The sequence below is a fragment of the Palaemon carinicauda genome, chromosome 33 (assembly GCF_036898095.1).
Source record: "Palaemon carinicauda isolate YSFRI2023 chromosome 33, ASM3689809v2, whole genome shotgun sequence".
In the NCBI taxonomy this organism is placed as follows: Eukaryota; Metazoa; Arthropoda; class Malacostraca; order Decapoda; family Palaemonidae; genus Palaemon; species Palaemon carinicauda.
Window position 1 is genome coordinate 75,041,433 of NC_090757.1, and position 18,879 is coordinate 75,060,311.

Below are 18,879 nucleotides of genomic sequence, written 5' to 3' on the forward strand. Positions count from 1 at the left end.
TTCTAAGTCCTGCTTGTTCATCGCTCAGCTTTTCGGAAAATTAATATTTCTCTCCAGTCTCTGTAGAATAAGAATACTATATATTAAGTGTTATGCCTCTACACATTGTTAATTGAATATCGTGAGACAACTTTTGTTAATGTGAATCATTTTACGGTAACAATCTATGAATCTGTTGTACTAAAACATTATCTCGGCTGTCTGTATTAACATGACTAGTAGGCCTATTACTAGCCAAGCTACACAGTTGGAAAAGCGGGATGCTATAAGCCAAAGGGTTCCGACAGGGAAAAATAACCCAGTGAGGTAATAGGGAACTAAATAAGCTATATTAGTTGTAATAAATAAAGAATATGAAACCTCTTAACTCACACTTCTTCAATATTGATACCTGAATAATTCCCCATTTCTTTCCACTATTTCAAGAAGAAGAAGTTTTCCCTATAGATTTAGGGACTTAAAGAAGAAGTACAACATTGTCAATACTGGTCAACTCCCACTACCTGCCAGCAGCGTTGCCAATGCTCTTGCAGCTCTTGTCAATTGCAGGCTGCAGATCGTTGACCCTTTGCTTCGGGATTTCAACTTGCAACTACATCGTATTTTAACATTTTGTATAACCCACAGTGCCTCAGTGGCACGTCATTATGGATCCCGGTGAAGATGGTAAGGAAATATTCATATAATTCATATTTGTTTAGTAGATATCATTGCTATTCTTAGAGAAAGGCAAGTTTGGTCCGTTACTGGGAGTAGCCAGAACTAGGAACCATGTTAGTACACATGCTAACCAACCATTAACATAATTTATTCTTTTAACATTATGCAGATGGTTTTAAATCTTAAAACGCTTACCAGACAGTAGGCCTCTTTTATAATCCAATTTCACAATGGGCCTCTACCGAATTCGCCATTTGGTAAACCACAATACGTTGTTTTCTCTCAATATTTTCATAGAAATCTATATTTGTTATTTTGAAATCTATTTTTATATCCATCCATTATAGAAGAGTCAGTTGAAATGCTTACCGTGTGCCCTTACTAGTCACTGCCATTTGTATGAGGTCGACTCGCCTCGCTTCTTAGAATGACGGTGAATTAACGAACGGTGGAAATATTTGTTCAAACCAGTGGACTAAGTTGTCATCTTTTTCCAGAGCCTTGGTAGATCAGCAGCCAGGTCCTCCCGCCGGTACAGAAAACGGAAATTTCTTCCCGTTTTCTAACCGTTCGTAAGACGTGGCCGCTGTTCTACAAAAGAAAGTTCTGCGAAAAATCTAGAATAGAACACTAATGGGCCCACGTAACCTTACCTACAAGACGTGTCTCTCCTTAACGGCAGGGCTAACGCCCCCCTGCGACCCCCTGTACATTGCTGTATATTTAATCTTAAACCTAATTGGGGGGCTAATGCCCCCCTGCGACACCCCTTACTCTTGCCTACTCTTAATCAGCAGTCATCATACATACATTTGGCCGCTATCACTCATACACACAAGCATATTCTTAATCGGCCGACATCATGCATACATGTGGCCGCTATCACTCATACACACACAAGCATATTCCTAATCGGCCGACATCATGCATACATGTGGCCGCGATCACACAAACCAGAAACGGAGAGGGCTATACTTACATTATTTCCGGTTCAGCTTGCGGGTTTATTCGTAACGTCTACAACGGCCCCCTACTAATTCGAAGTCACTGAAGTCCGAGTCTTCAACTGGTATGGCCTTTCTGCCGAGAGACAAGTTCTTCTTCTTTTGGGGAGGGCACGTAGGACGGGCACTTTTAGGAGATGTAGGGTGATGGGACAACAACTTTTTTTGTGGATGGTTTGTTACACTAGTAAGTGGAGGGGACGGGTGTTGGGACGGACCAGGACTCTTGGAATCAGAATTGTGGGTATTGAGCAGATAAACATATTTAACTAATTCCAGGAATGCCTTCAGTTTACACCCCTTACCGATCAAATAACATCTTTGAATTATTTACAAAGCTAAGTAGTTATCGTATACAGTAAATGTTTCTGAGTACCGAATTTCGGTAGTACAGATCTTTTTAGCACTCGCCACTGTGATTCGATGGTATTGGTGTGCACACAGGGATCGTTCGGACTCACAAAGTTAATGCTATGATTAACAGTTTTGTGTTGAAGAAATTGATCCTTGATATTATTATAGGTCTTCCACCAGTCTGAAATTATTGTAGTTTCGGGATGGACGCACTCTAATAATATTGGGAGCAGTGTCTTTTCTGAACGATCCTCAACAACCCTGAAAAAAGTCTCACGTGTTTCCCGGTCAATCCCACCGAACACCCATTTGCCATCGACCTTGCTGCTGACATTATATTTTCTTTTTCTGAATTTACTTTCGTCTATCTCGACGATATGTCCTGGTCCGCCAATTTTTTTTGCTGTCCATCACTAAGATGTCCGCACACACGTCGCGACAGAAGTTGTACCAACAACTAGTGTGTGAGAGGGAAACTTTTTGTACAAAGGGAGAATCTGGTTCTGAGAAAAACCGTAAATAAAACTTGCTAATATAACAAATACATCTTCGTACTTTAGCTTTGATCGTGAAAAAAAGTTACCGTGGTTAGGGGCGATCTTCTTTCAGCAATAACTATATGAACAACGCAAAATAACTTAACTTTGCCACTATTGTATTCGCCGATTTTCCATCATACTTATAGCGCATTTTACCGATAAGACATTTTGCATAAATGCTGGAAAAATCACCTAAAAGTCCCATTTTATATAAATATTTTGTAAACTCAGCACTTAAATTCATAATCCTAAACATTCTAGGGTCGACTGAATTAAAAAAAAGATTCACAAGTATCTACACACTGATTTGTTGCCATCGTGCCACGTGGGTAAAGAATGAGCATTTCCGACCCTTGATGGGTGCTCCCGTTTCCGTATTGGAATTTTTAGAAAAAAATGGGTTATGATTGGGTGAAAATTAAATCCTCAGGTCAAGTGGGGTCCCATTGGGTCATTTCAAATTGCTGCGGCCGATGATTAATTCAGTATTCCGCCGCTATGGCTCTGTTGATTCGATCAGAACGTCGTCTACAGGGAATTCTAGGAACTGAGGGAGCGAGAAACTGCGTGGCAAGGTACAGATTTCGTTCGTCTTATAAATTTCACGTCAAATTAGATGGTTTTCAAAATATTTGTATATCGGTATAGTAAGTACTTACTGTGGGTATTTATAACATTCTGAACAGTCTTTATTCTATACAAGTTTCCGATAAAGTTGAAAATAAGGTGGCCTTTATCATACATACAGGTGGCCGCCATTGTACATACACCCCAATTATTTATCCGGAAATGAAATTACAGAAGGCAGAGTCTTGGCATGGGCCTATGTGTTTTCTTCTTGTACAGACATTTTATGTCCTACGTGAATTTCTTTCAGTTGTTTTTGCCGTTCGTCTGACGAGTCCTCTGTACTACAAAAAACTGTCTGTTCTACAAAACTTCTACATAAGAACATCTCCTAACTGAAACAGCCCCACCTAACCTAACCTACAAGCCGTGTCCCTACCTAACGTAGGGGCAAATGGCCCCCTGCGAACCTCCCTAACATTGCTGTTTTCTTAGTCCTTACCTAATGCAAGGGGTAAACCCCCTTTGTAACCCCCCTTCCACTTCCCTCTTCCTAGTTGGTCGTTATCATGCATACAAGTGGCCTCAATCATACATACACCAAGAAACGGGGAGAGCTGCACTTATATTACTTCAGGTTCAGGTTCAGCTTCCAGGATACTTCGTAGCCTTTACATCAGCACCACCATTACTCGAGGTCACTGAAGTTTGAATCTGAAAATAGTATCTTGTTCTTTCCCAGCAACAACTTATTTGTTTTTGTTTAGGGTTGGATAGTCGGACAACTTTTTTTTTTTGCGATGGGTTGGATGAACGGACTGTTAGCGTAGGAGTAGGGTGTTGGAATAGATTAAGACTTTTGGAATCACGGGTATTGAGTGGGTAAACATACTTGACTAATTCTAGGAGGGCCTTCAGTTTACACCTAGTAATCTTCAAATAGCGATTTTGAAAAATCTGCATTGCAAATTAGCTATCGTACAGATGTTTCTGGGTCCCGAATTTCGGTAGTTCCGATCTTTTAAGTACTCGCCAGTGGGATTTGTTAGTATTGGTGTGCACACTGGGATTGTCTGGAATCACAAAATTAATGCCTTGATGAACAGTGCAGTGTCGAAGAAATTTATCATCGATACCGTATTACTATAGGCCTTCCAACGGTCCATAATTATTGTAGTTTTTATATGAACGAACTCTAATAATTTCGGGATTTCATAGAATTGGTGTGCACACTGGGATTGTCCGGACTCACAAAATTAACGCCTTGATTAACAGTACGGTGTCGAAAAAATTTATCGTCAATACTGTATTACTATAGGCCTTTCAACAGTCCGAAATTATTGTTTGTTCCGTAACTGAAATACAAAACACGCTATTTACATGGGGTAATTACTCAGGCGTAGCTGAATGACGAGCCATAAGAATTTTAACGAGGGTTTACGTACTACCCCGCCGCTAGTTAGCGGGGGGTAGGGAGGGGTAGCTAGCTACCCCACCCTCACATACACCGGTGAATGCTTCACTTTACTATTGGCTCGGGCAGAGAACAGACCTGTCTGCTCTCTCCCTCGCTTTGACTGCCATATTTAATCTGTTTTTGCTTTTTTTTTTCCAGTGTGTTTGAAGTTGGCCTCTACTGACTATGCGTACTTGCCCTGGACTTCCCGGCCGCCCTTGTGGGACCTTTATGTCGGCGGTCGACACCGATCCCCACACCTTATGTCCTCACTGTAGGGGCCATCGGTGTGATAGTGGTAATGTATGTATTGAATGTAGGGAGTGGTCTACCTACCAGTGGAAGAGGTTTGCCCGGCGCCGGAAGAAAAAGTCTAAAAGGGATCTTTCTCCTTCAGAGGCTTCTTTGAAGAGAGAAAATTCCAAGACTTCTTCTTCCATAGCCCTTTCCTCCTCCGAAGCTCCCCCTCGAGCGGTCTCTTCCGAGAGGCCGGCGAGTGGTAGCGTAGACTGTACTGCTGTTGACCGATCCCGGGGTGCGGGAGAGGTAGTTGCCTCCCATAGCGAGGCGGCTGCACCTCCTCTCCTGGAGGAGGATTTGAATATGTCTAATGATTTGTTGCAGCTTTGGGCTTCTTAGGGCTGCAGGGTTCGCCCTCCAGGGAAGCCCTGTTTGACATGATCAAACTTGGTGCAGCTGTCAAACAATCCCCAACTACAGCAGGGATAGATCTTCTGTTGTTGACGTTGTTGTGACGGAGACATCTCGTGGGTCTAGTCAAACCCCCGTTCCAGTTGCTGAGGTAGCTGAAGGCTTAGATTCCCCCTCCGAACACCTTTCGAGGGAGGATCTAAGTCCCATGGTCTCTCCTGCCGGTGATTCTTCCCCACGGGGGAGTTCACTTACAGAGACTCCTCTGCGGAGGCTCTATGATGGTCAGCCTGCTGACCCCACGGCCCCTCGTGGGCATATAAGGCGGAAGGCTCGACCTCCCCTTCGCCGTAGAGGCCTTCCTTCCCCTCATAAGGGAGTTAGGAGGCGCCTCTTCGGCTCGTCGTCACCACAGTCCTCTGCGGAGGAGACGACTCGCCGTTCTCCGATCCTGCCAGCTACCACCTTAGACCTCTCCGGGGATCGTTCGCGATCCCTTTCGGATGATGGTCGTCCTTCGGGACTCTGGTTACCCTCCAGACCTGCTGACCTGCCGTCACCTTTCGACGATGTGGATGCGCGTTACGAGCCACCTAATCCTGCCACTGCGCAGGCACTGGGCCCTTCGGGGCTTAAGGGTCTTGAGCGCAAATCCGCGCCTCTTGCCCTCAAGCGCCAGGTTCTTCCTGCGTGCCCTCCTGCTACTGCTGCCGCTGTTCCAGTCTTAGCGCCACAGCGCTCACCTGCGCGCGTGGGCGCCCCTGTTCCTGTTACGTGCCAGGGTTCCCCTGCGCTCCCACATCCTTCTGTGCCCTGGCGCCTGCCAGCAGTTCCTGATCCAGCGCGCCAGCGCCCACCTGCGCCCCAGCGTTCCCCGGTTCCTGCCTTGTCGCGCGCACTCCAAGAGGCTCCTACGTTAGCGCACAGGCGCTCACAGGTACCTCTGCACTCGCAGCGCTCGTCTGGAGTTAGGCGCGCACAAGCGCTCGCCAACGTGCCAGCACGCTTCTACATCACAGCGCGCAGTCCAGGAGGTGCCTAAGCTACCGCACGGGCGCTCACAGGCACCCAGGACTCTCCTTCCAGACCGCGCGACCCTGCACGCGTTCCAGCCGTGCGCGACGCTCCGGTTGCACGCCCAGTTCCAGTTCTCAAGGCGCCCCTTGTGCGCCCTACTCGCCCACCGCAGTAGCGCACACCAGCGGGCCCACATCCTGATGCGCGCCATGCGCGGCCATGATCCTCTGCGCGCCCAGCGCGCCCACAGGTTAATATGCCTTTGTTCCGTAACTGAATACAAACCACGCTATTTACATGGGGTAATTACTTTGGCGACAGCCGATGACGAGCCATAAAGTTTTAACGAGGGTTTCCTACCCCACCGCTAGTTAGCGGGGGGTAGGGAGGGGTAGCTAGCTACCCCTCCCCCCCTCACACACACCGATGGAGATCCACTTTACTTTTGGCTCGGAGAGACGACAGACCTGTCAGCGCTCTCCTCTCTTTTGACTGCCATAATTTTTGTCTGCTTTTTCTTTCAGTGTTTGTGTGTGAAGTTGGCCTCTACTCTCCTTATGCGCACTTGCCCTGGACTTCCTGGCCGCCCTTGTGGGACCTTTATGACAGCCGTGGAAACGGATCCTCACTCCTTATGCCCCCAGTGTAGGGGCCAATGGTGTGATAGTTCTAATTTGTGCATTGAGTGTAGGGAGTGGTCTACCTCCCAGTGGGAGAGGTTTGCCCGGCGACGTAAGAAGGCTAAGAGGGATCTTTCTCCTTCCGAGGTTTCTCGGAAAAGAGAAAATCCTAATTCTTCTTCTTCCGCCGCCCATTCCTCCTCCGAAGTTCCCGCTCGGGCGGCCTCTTCCGAGAGGCCGGCGAGAGGTAGCGTAGACTGTACTGTAATGTTGATGCCATTAACCGATCCCGTGGTGAAGGAGAGGTCGTTGCCTACCATAGCGAGGCGGCTGCCCCTACCCCCTCGGAGGAGGTATTTGTTTCTAACAATGACCTTTTTCAGCTTTGGGCTTCTTTGGGGCTGCAGGGTTCGCCCTCCAAGGAAGCCTTGTTTGCTATGATCAAACGAGGTGCGGCTGCCGAATGATCGTCAACCTCAGCGGACATAGATCCTCTGTCTGTGGTTGACGTTGTTGTGTCGGAAACATCCCGTGGGTCTGACCAAACTCCTGTTCCTGTGGCTGCGGTAGCAGAAGGCTCTGTCTCTCCCTCTGAACATACTTCGAGGGAGGAGCTTAGTCCCACGGTCTCTCCTTCCGCTGAGACTCCCTCTCGGGGGAGTTCTCTGGTAGAGACGCCTCTTCGGAGGCCTGTTGATGGTCAGCCTGCTGATCCCACGGCCCCTCGTGGGCGTATAAGGCGGAAGGCTCGCCCTCCCCTTCGCCGTAGAGGCCTTCCTTCCCCCTTCAAAGGGGTTAAGAGGCGCCTCTTCGGCTTGTCGTCACCACAGTCCTCTGTGGAGGAGAAGACTCGCCGTTCTCCTGATCTACCTGCTACCACCCTTGACCTCTCCAGGGATCGTTCGCGATCCCCATCGGAGGATGGTCGTCCTTTGGGACAATGTGAGCTGTCACCTCAACCATCTACATCTAAAGCTGCTGACGCACTTTTCGAGCCGGAGACTGCCACTGCGCAACCTCCTGACCCTTCGGGGTCTCAGGGACTTGAGCGCGCAACTGCGCCGCTCGCCCCTAAGCGTAAGGCTCCGCCTGCGCACCCTGTTGCTGTTGTTCCTGTCGTTCCTGACAAAGCACCTCGGCGCTCACCCTTAGGCATTCCCGCCACTGTTCCTGTTCCTCGCCAGGATTCCCCTGCACGCCCACGCCCATCGGCGCCCCGTCGCCCTCCAGCAGTTCCTGATGTAGCGCGTAAGCGCTCAACTGCGCAAACGCGCCCTGTTCCTGATGTAGTGCGTAAGCGCTCAACTGCGCAAACGCGCCCTGTTCCTGTTGTAGCACCGCTGCGCTCTCCTGCGCACTTGCAGCCAGTTCCTAATAAGGCGCCTACGCGCCCACCGGTGCCCCAGCGGCCTCCACCTCGCCGGGCCCCTGTTCCTGTTTCACCGCGCGCTATCCAGGAGGTTCCTGAGCTGGCTCACAGGCGCTCACAGGTTCCTTCGGACTCGTCGCGCCCTGCGGGGGGGAGACGCGATACGCGTCCCCGCGCGATTCCAGCTCCACGCTCACCCCAACGCGCCCACGTGCTGCTTTGGGCCCATCGCGCCCACCTAAGTAGGTTCGCGATACAAGGGAGGCTCACGATACGAGAGAGGTTCGTGATGCGCCCCCGCGCGCAGTTCCTGTTACAGCTCCAACGAGGCCAAGTGTCGCGACGACTCAGCTCGTCGCCCCAGAGGTTGCCAAGCCAGTGCACAGGCGCTCACGGCCGCCTCTGGAACCGCGCGAATCTATTGCTGATACAATCACGTCCTGTTCCTGCTTCACGCCCCGTGCCTGTCTTTGAGACAGCGGTGGTGGCGCAACTCACTCCAGAACGCCCTCACGCGGCTCGCACCTCGCGACCTCCGAAGCAGCGAACCTCGACGCGACCTGTTCCTGATACGCTCCCACGATTGCCAGCGCACGTAGCGAGTAAACCAGTCCAGCCAGACCGTCATCAAATCTCTCGTTCCCAGGTCGCTCGCGACCCTGCTCCCGCACTATTGCGCCCTCGGCCAGTCCTACCGGACACCCGCTCGGGCGCTCCTGTTATCGCTCGCCCTCCGGGGCTGCACCAGATCACTGTGCGCTCGCGCGTTCGGCCGCCTCCTGTTCCAGCTCGCCGCACGTCCACACCATCGCCCACTCGCGCTCGCGGGCATGTTCCCGCTCAGGCTTCCGTGCGCCCCCGCGGCCACGCTCCCGCTCTGTCTCCAGCGCGCCATCGCTCCTGACCATCCTCCTGCGCACCATCGCTCCTGACCATCCTCCTGCGCACCATCGCTCCTGACCATCCTCCTGCGCACCATCGTGCCCCCGCGCGACCCTGATCTGGGGCCAGTATACGAGCTCCAGCGTGATCGCCGGCAGGTGGTTTCTTCTTTGTCGTGTTCCCCTCCCCGCAAGCGCAGACCAGCGCGCTCGCCAGAGGGGGAACGCTCCTCGGACAGGTCTAGGGATTCTTCTCTTACAGCCCGGCAGGCGAACCCTCGTGTGTCAACTCCTCCTAGGGCTCCATCGATCCCTTTCCTTTCAGAGGGAGTGTCTGACAGCGCTGCTGTCAGTCAGCAGCCCTGGTTCGACACCCTACTCAGAGCTCTCATGCGGGCTATTAAGCCAACACTCTCTGATTCGGGTCGAGAACCAGCGGCAGCTTCCTCCCCCATGAAAAGGAAGAGAGGAGTCTCTCCCGTGGATCCTCCTCCGAGGCCTGTGCTGTCCCCGCGTAGATCCTTGCGCAAGGATCCTACTCCCCCTCAGACCTTCAAGCCCTCTCCTGCGGAGGAGGATTAGCCCTCCTCAGGGGAGTCGGTTGAGCAGGAATACTCCCCCATCGCACCAATGGTGGATGTTCCTCCTCTTCCCGAGAGGTCTCCTCGTCCCGAGGTGGAGAAGGACTTGCCCCCTTCGCTTTTAGAGTACTGCATCCCTCCCAGGAGGGAACCTAAGGACTCAAAGACGATTCTAAAATCGTCTTCTAGGATCAGACAGGAACAGCCCAGAGCCGTAGAGGATGCCCACGTTTCCCCCCGGGAAGAGCCTCTGGGGTCCGGAGACTTCGCTGCAAGTCCGTCAGGAGGCGAGCACCAGAGTCAGAACAAGCGTTCTGGCAGGTCCTGACTCTCATGAGGAACCTTAATGGGATTCCAGACCCTGAGGTCCCACCTCGTGAGGGTAAGGACACGGTCCTGGATCGCGTCTACGGCACTCAGAAGCCCTCTAGAGCCAGCGCAGCTTTGCCCTGGTCCCAAGGGATGAAGAGCGCCAGAGACAAGATCGAGGGCCAGCTCGCGGAGCTTGCCTCCTCCAGTAGATCCAGTGCCGGAAATAAGCTCCTCCCTCCTCCTCGTGTCCATCAGAGGAGGTACTTTGAAGTCCTTGAGGAGTCTCCGCTGAGCCTTCCCTTACATCACTCAGTGGAAGGACTCACAGGGGGAGTCCTTCTTGAGAGGCTCTCCAACTGGAACGTATCCTTCTCAGCCACTGAGATCTAGAGCCAGGAGAAGGTCATCAAGTGCGCTATGCAAGCCACTTCATGGCTCGACATCTGGCTAGGGTCTCTGGGCAACCTGGTGCGGGCCGAGGATCTCTCCAAGGAAAGCACCAGGAAGGCCCTGGAAACCTTTCTCCTCTCGGGCACGCGAACCATCGAGTTCCTGTCCCACCAAGTCTCGAGCTTGTGGGCCAACACGATCCTCAAACGCAGGGACGCTGTTGTCGAGAGGTTCCACCATAAGGTTCCCAGCGCCGAGTCGAGCAGGCTCAGACACTCTTCCGTCCTCGGTAAGAGCTTGTTTGAGCCTAAGGATGTGGAGCTCTCTGCCGAGAGGTGGAGGAAATCCAACCAGGATTCCCTCATCCATAGGGCCCTGACATCGAGGCCCTATAAGCCTCCGGCGGTTCAACAGCCCCGTCCTGTCAAGGATACGAAGAAGACTACTGTAGCAGCGAAGCCCAAGGTGTCTAAGCCCTTTCCTGCCAAGGGCAGGAGGGGGAAAAAGTCCTCCAGGGGAGGCAAGAACCCTAGAGGCTCCGGCCGAGGCCGGAAGCGCTAGGGTTGGCATTCCCCCCGCGTTGCGCAGCAAGGTGGCAGCAACTCGGGGCGGATGCCTGGAAGGTCTCCGTGATATCCCTAGGGTATCGCGTCCCGTTCACAGCTTCTCTCCCTTCTCTGACAGCGAATCCAGTGTCGTTGAGCTCTTTTGCCATGGGATCGGCAAAAGGGCAGGCCCTTCGGGCCGAAGTCCAGACCATGTGGGAGAAGGACGCTCTCCAGGAGGTCGTGGACGGGTCCCCAGGCTTCTACAGTCGACTCTTTCTTGTGAGAAAGGCGTCTGGAGGCTGGAGACCAGTCATCGACCTCTCGACACTGAACGGGTTTGTCAAGCAGACTCCGTTCAGTATGGAGACGGCAGACACGGTCAGACTTGCAGTGAGACCACGAGACTTCACGTGCACACTGGATCTGAAGGACGCGTACTTCCAGATCCCAATCCATCCGTCTTCAAGGAAGTACCTGAGATTTTGCCTAGACAACAAGATCTATCAGTTCAAGGTGCTGTGTTTCGGTCTCTCCACAGCGCCTCAGGTGTTCACCAGAGTCTTCACCATCATCTCTTCATGGGCTCACAGGATCGGCATCCGTCTCCTCCGTTACCTGGACGACTGGCTGATCCTGGCAGACTCGGAGGCATCCCTTCTTCGCCACCGAGACAAGCTCCTCGAAGTTTGCCAGGATCTGTGGATCGTGGTAAACCTCGAGAAGTCCTCTCTGCAGCCCTCTCAGAAACTGATATATTTAGGCATGATCATAGACACCAATCTCCACAAAGCCTTCCCATCAGACGAAAGGATAGCAAGGCTGAGGAAGGTTGCGAAACCTTTCCTCAATCGAGAAGAACTCCCAGTCCTATCGTGGCTTTGTCTCCTTGGCCACCTCTCCTCCCTGACCCGTCTCGTCCCCAACAGTCGCCTCAGGATGAGATCCCTTCAGTGGCGACTCAAGTCTCGGTGGAGTCAAGGGCTCGACTCCCCGGACATCCTGATCCCCATGGGATCTGCGGAACGAGCGGACCTCAGATTGTGGGTGGCAGACAAGAACCTGTGAAAGGGAGTGGATCTTCTCGTCTCTACCCCGGATTTGATGCTGTTTCCGGACGCATCAAACAAGGGGTGGGGTTCCCACGTTCTGAACCACAGGGCCTCAGGTCTGTGGTCAGAATCAGAAAAGTACCTTCACATAAACCTGCTAGAGATGAAGGCCGTTTTCCTGGCCCTTCAAAAGTTCCACCAAGTCCTAGCGGGCCACTCCGTGGTGGTGATGAGCAACAACACTACGGTGGTGGCTTACATCAACAAGCAGGGAGGTACCTTTTCGGAACAGCTGTCCCATCTTGTAGTAGAGATTCTGAGATGGTCCGAAGCCCACTCGATATCACTTGCGGCTTGCTTCATTCCAGGCAAGAGGAATGTGCTTGCCGACAGTCTGAGCAGAGCGACGCAGATAGTGAGTACCGAGTGGTCTTTGGATCCTCGGATAGCCAACAAAGTCCTGACTTTGTGGGGTTCCCCGACTGTGGACCTGTTCGCTACAGCGTTGAACACCAAGCTTCCGCTGTACTGCTCCCCAGTCCCGGACCTCAAGGCTCTCTGGCAAGATGCCTTCCAACAACGGTGGGACAATGTCGACGTGTACGCCTTTCCCCCATTCTGTCTGATGAGGAGGGTGCTCAACAAGACCAGAACATCGGTCAACCTCTCAATGACCGTGATAGCTCCGCTATGGCATCACGCAGAGTGGTTTCCGGAGCTTCTGCAGCTCCTCACGGAGATCCCGAGGGAACTCCCTCCACGTCACGAGCTACTCAAACAACCACACTCCAACATCTTTCACCAAGCCGTAGCTTCGCTTCGACTTCACGCCTGGAGACTATCCAGCATCTCCTCAAAGAGAGAGGATTTTGCAACAAGTTGTGGAAAGGATGTCTGGCCACCTGCGCAAGTCATCTGCAGGAGTCTACCAGGCGAAGTGGAGAGTTTTCTGTGGTTGGTGCCGTGGAAGGGGTATCTCTCCCCTCGATGCCACTTTACCAGCAATAGCGGAGTTCCTTGTGTATCTGCGGGAAGAAATGTGCCTTTCAGTCTCGGCAGTGAAAGGCTATCGCTCAGCCTTAAATCTTGCCTTCAGGCTCAAAGGAATGGACATTTCCTTCTCGCTGGAACTGTCTCTTCTCATACGGAGTTACGAACTTAACTGCACTCAGTCGGAAGCGAGACCTCCTGCTTGGAACGTGGTTCGGGTTCTCAGGTCTCTTAAGACACCTCCCTACGAACCATTACGCCAGGCTTCTGATCGCCACCTTAGCTGGAAGTCGGTGTTCCTTCTAGCTCTGGCCTTGGCCAAGCGAGTCAGCGAACTGCATGGTCTCTCCTACAACGTCGCCCATTCAAAGGGATGGGGGGAGGTAACGTTTGGCTTTGTCCCTGAGTTTGTTGCTAAGACTCAGAACCCGGGAGTGCCGGACCCTAGGTTCTACTCTTTCCAGGTCTCGAGTCTTCGTTCTGTAACAGATGACTCAGACCATCTCCTACTGTGCCCAGTCAGGAGTCTGAGGTTGCATCTTAAAAGAACAGCTGCAGTCCGCCCCCAGGTGCGGAACTTGTTCGTTAGCACTGGAGAAACAAAAAGGAGGGTCACCGGGAATACCATCTCGGCCTGGATCCGCAAGGTGATCCACCTGGCCTTGAGTTCTGACTCCCCGTCACGGCGCCCTAGGGCGCATGATGTCAGGGGCGTTGCTACGTCCCTGGCCTTCAAGAAGAACTTTTCGGTGATGCAGGTCCTTCAAGCTGGGGTGTGGAAGCGTCAGACCACCTTCACGGCCCACTACCTGCAAGACGTGACACACAGGAGGCTCGATACGTTTTCTATCGGCCCTGTGGTGGCTGCACAACAGCTGTTCTAACCTCAGGCTCCTAATTGGACAAGTAGCAGAGAGTTGAGGGCATTGTTACCCGGTTTTAGTCTTTGTGAATGAAAAGATCTGTCTGGCCCTTTTCTTTTCTTCATCCTCTCCTCCCTTGGAGAAAAACAGCATCCTGGGTCCTTTGTACAGCTGACCTCGAACCTCTGCAGGTAAGCCATGCTTCCTTGTGTTCCTAGTATTAAGTTGTAATACTGTCATGTCCCCATACCCTGACGAGGTGGTATTGAGTAGTCCTAGCCTAGATTTCCTTCTAAAGAACTCCAGGTCAACTTCCTAGGACATGTCACTGCTCACCTTCACACACGACTTACGTAGGCCGCAGCAGCCCCTCAGCTGTCTGCGAGGCGCAGGGGCCCCAACCCTTGAGTTGCTTTATGGAATCGGGTTAGGTGCCCCCGGGCAAGCCAAAGCCAGTATGGCAGGGGACTTACCTCCCTTCCTAAGGGTTAAGTCACCCCTTGTAAATAGCGTGGTTTGTATTCAGTTACGGAACAAATGAGAAATTCATAGATAATTTGTATTTTTCCTAACGACACAAACCTTAGCTATTTACAGTTATGTACCCGCCAGCCCTGTCCCCCAAGATAAGTCCAACCTCTAAGTAAAGTGGATCTTCACCGGTGTGTGTGAGGGGAGAGGGGTAGCTAGCGGTGGGGTAGGAAACCCTTGTTAAAACTTTATGGCTCGTCATCGGCTGTCGCCAAAGTAATTACCCCATGTAAATAGCTAAGGTTTGTATCGTTAGGAAAAATACAAATTATCTGCGAATTTGTCATGTTCTCTCGGATCAGCGCCCACCTACGCTCCAACGCGCCAACCCTCCCTCACGCTATCCTGAACCTGCGCTCTTGCGCCCTCGCCCGGTTCTTCCAGATACGCGCCCATGCGCCACTGCCCTCTCGCGCCCGTCAGTGCCGCATCAGGATGCTGCGCGCCCACGTATCCGGCCTCCTCACGTTCCAGCTCCTGCGTGCCACACGCCCTCGCCATCTCCTACGCGCGCCTGCTCCATCTCCTGCGCGCCCCCGCGCCCGCTCCATCTCCTGCGCGCCCCCGCGCCCGCTCCATCTCCTGCGCGCCCCATCTCCTGCGCGCCCCCGCGCCCGCTCCATCTCCTGCGCGCCCCCTACGCGTCACTGCGTCGCGCTCCACCAACCTCTCACGCCCGCACCCATGTGCACGCGTGCCCGCGCGAGCGCGAGATTCCTGTGTCACTCTATCCTTTTGCGCGATATACTGGTCAGGGCCCATCGCGCGACCTCCAGCGCGAGCGTTGCCAGGTGGATAGGTCATCGTCTCGTTCCCTTCCCCGCAAGCGCAGAACAGCGCGGTTCCCGGAGGAAGGACGGTTCCCGGACAGGTCTAAGGACTCTTTTGTTTCAGCTTCTGAGGCGAACCCGCATTTGTCGACTCCTCCAAGGGATTGAACGATCCCCTTCCCTCCAGAGGGAGTGTCTGACAGCGTGACTGTCAGCCAGCAGCCCTGGTTCGGGACCCTAGTCAGAGCTCTTGTGCAGGCGATGAAGCCTGTCCTCTCTGACGTGGGTCACAAATCAGTGGCGGCTTCCTCCCCCCTGAAGAGGAAGAGAGGAGTCTCTCCCGTGGAAACACCTCCAAGGTCTATTTTGTCTCCTCGCAGATCCTTGCACAAGGCTCCTTCCCCCCCAGACCTTCTCTCCCTCCCCTGCGGATGAGGATTACCCATCCTCAGGAGAGTCAGACGAGCCGGACCGTTCCCCCATCGCACCAATGGGGGGAAACTCCGCCTCTCCCTGAGAAGTCTTCTCGTCCAGGGGTGGAAAAGAGCCTGCACCCATCGTTACTCGAGTCCTGTATCCCACCCAGGAGGACGATCCCTAAGTCGTCAATAAGGATCAGACAGGAGCCATCTAGACCTTCCGAAGATGTCCACGTGTCCCCCCAGGAAGATCCACTGGGGACAGGAGACTTTGCTGCCAGTCCTTCAGGAGGAGAGCACCAAGAGTCAGAACACATGTTCTGGCAAGTCCTGACCCTCATGAGGAACCTCAACGGGATCCCAGACCCAGAGATTCCTCCTCGTGAGGGTAAGGACACGGTCTTGGACCGTGTCTACGGCACCCAGAAACCCTCTAGGGCCAGTGCAGCTTTGCCCTGGTCTCAATGGATGAAGAGTGCCAGGGACAAGGTCGAGGGCCAGCTCTGAGCTTGCCTCTTCCAGAGGATCCAGCACCGGTAACACGCTCCTCCCTCCTCCTCGAGTCCATCAGAGGAGGTACTTTGAGATCCTTGAGGAGTCTTGTTTGGGTCTTCCGATTCACCACTCCGTTGAAGAACTCACCGGGGGAGTCCCTCTAGAGAGACTCTCCAACCGGCACGTGTCCTACTCAGCTACTGAGATCCTACTGTAAGCCAGGAGAAGGTCGCTAAGTGTGCCATGCAGGCAACTTCGTGGCTTGACATCTGGCTGGGGTCTCTGGGCATCCTGGTGCGGTCTGAGGACCTCTCCAAAGAAAGCACCAGGAAGGCACTGGAGACTTTCTTGCTCTCAGGCACGCGGACCATCGAGTTTCTGGCCCACCAAGTCTCAAGCTTGTGGGCCAATACCATTCTCAAACGACGGGACGCTGTGGCTGAGAGATTCCACCAGAGGGTTCCCAGTTCGGATGTTAGCAGGCTCAGACACTTCCGTGCTCGTTAAAAGTTTTTTTGAGCCTAAGGACGTGGAGCTTACCGCTGAGAGGTGGAGGAAGTCCAACCAGGATTCCCTCATCCATAGGGCCCTGACATCGAGGCCCTACAAACCTCCAATGGCACAACAGCCCTGTCCGGCTAAGGACACGAAGAAGACCACTGCAGCAAAGCCGAAGGTGTCTAAGCCCTTTCCTGCTAAGAGCAGAAGGAGCAAGAAGTCCTCCAGGGGAGGCAAGAACCCTAGAGGAAACGGCCGAGGTCGTAAACGCTAGGGTTGGCAGTCCCCCTGCATGTCCACCAGTGGGGGGATGCCTACAAAGTTGCGAGGCAAGGTGGCAGCAACTCGGGGCAGATACCTGGACATTTTCCATGATCGGTCAGGGTTATCGTGTCCCGTTCACAGCTTCTCTACCTCCCGTGACAGCGAATCCAGTGTCGTTGAGCTCTCTTGCCATGGGATCGGCAAGAGGGCAAGCCCTTTGGGCAGAGGTCCAGACCATGTTGAAGAAGGACGCTCTCCAGGAGGTTGTAGACGGGTCCCCAGGCTTCTACAGTCGACTCTTTCTTGTGAGAAAGGCGTCTGGAGGCTGGAGACCAGTCATCGACCTCTCAACCCTGAATGGGTTTGTCAAACAGACTCCGTTAAGTATGGAGACAGGAGACACGGTCAGACTTGCAGTGAGACTACAAGACTTCATGTGTACACTGGACCTGAAGGATGCGTACTTCCAGATCCCAGTCCATCCGTCTTCAAGGAAGTACCTAAGATTTTGCCTAGACAACAAGATCTACCAGTTCAAGGTGCTGTGTTTCGGTCTCTCCACAGCCCCTCAGGTGTTCACCAGAGTGTTCACCCTGATATCTTCGTGGGCTCACAGGATCGGCATCCGTCTCCTTCGTTATGTGGACGACTGGCTGATCCTAGCGGACTCGGAGGCAACCCTTCTTCGCCACCGAGACAAGCTCCTCGAAGTTTTCCAGGATCTAGGGATCATGGTAAATCACGAGAAGTCCTCTCTGCAGCCCTCTCAGAAACTGGTATATCTAGGCATGGTCATAGACACCAATCTCCACAAAGCCTTCCCATCAGACTACAGGATAGCAAGGCTGAGGAAGGTCGCGAGGCCTTTCCTCAATCGAGAAGAACTCCCAGCCCAAACGTGGCTGCGTCTCCTTGGCCACCTCTCCTCCCTGGCCCGTCTCGTTCCCAACGGTCGCCTCAGAATGAGATCTCTCCAGTGGCGACTAAAGTCTCGGTGGAATCAAGGTCACGATTCCCCGGACACTTTGGTCCCTGTGGGTCCTGCGGAACGGACGGACCTCCAGTGGTGGGTGGCGGACAAGAACCTACGAAAGGGAGTGGATCTTCTCGTCCTTCCCCCGGATTTGATGTTGTTCTCGGACGCATCAAAGAAAGGGTGGGGGCCCTCGTTCTGAACCACAGGACCTCAGGCCTGTGGTCAGAATCAGAAAAGTACCTTCACATAAACCTGCTAGAAATGAAGGCCATGTTCCTGGCACTTCAGAAGTTCCACCAAGTCCTGGCGGGCCACTCTGTGGTGGTGATGAGCGACAACACCACGGTAGTGGCTTATATCAACAAGCAGGGAGGTACCTTTTCAGAACAGCTGTCCCATCTTACAGTAAAGATTCTGAGATGGTTCGAAGTCCACTCGATCACACTATCGGCTCGCTTCATTCCTGGCAAAAGGAATGTGCTCGCTGACAGTCTGAGCAGAGCGACGCAGATAGTGAGTACCGAGTGGTCTTTGGATCCTCAAGTAGCCAACGAAGTCCTGACTTTGTGGGGTTCCCCGACAGTGGATCTGTTCGCTACAGCGCTGAACTTCAAGCTCCCGCTGTACTGCTCCCCGGTCCCGGACCCCAAGGCTCTCTGGTAGGATGCCTTCCAACAACAGTGGGACAACGTCGATGTGTACGCCTTTCCCCCGTTCTGTCTGATGAGGAGGGTGCTCAACAAGACCAGAATATCGGTCAATCTTTCAATGACTGATAGCTCTGCTATGGCATCACGCAGAATGGTTCCCGGACCTTCTGCAACTCCTCACGGAGGTTCCGAGAGAACTCCCTCCACGTCACGAGCTACTCAAACAACCACACTCCAACATCTTCCACAAAGCCGTAGCTTCGCTTCGACTTCATGCCTGGAGACTATCCAGCATCTCCTCGCGGAGAGAGTTTTTTCGCAACAAGTTGCGAACAGGATGTCTGGTCACCTGCGCAAGTCATCCGCAGGGGTCTACCAGGCAAAGTGGCGAGTCTTCTGTGGTTGGTGTCGTGGAAGGGGTATCT

At 53.0% G+C, this 18,879-nt stretch overlaps 1 protein-coding gene across 2 annotated transcripts in view; it reads left to right on the plus strand.

Annotated features, from left to right (window-relative positions):
- Nucleotides 1–476: 476 nt before the first annotated feature.
- The window catches only part of LOC137625988 (dynein heavy chain, cytoplasmic-like), a 770,344-nt gene continuing 751,941 nt past the window's right edge, over nucleotides 477–18,879 (plus strand). For both annotated transcript variants that reach the window (XM_068357067.1, XM_068357068.1), the window contains exon 1: nucleotides 477–666. In XM_068357067.1, coding sequence (XP_068213168.1) covers nucleotides 648–666 — 19 coding nt within the window. In that variant the 5' untranslated portion in view covers nucleotides 477–647. The remainder of the gene's footprint in view (nucleotides 667–18,879) is intronic.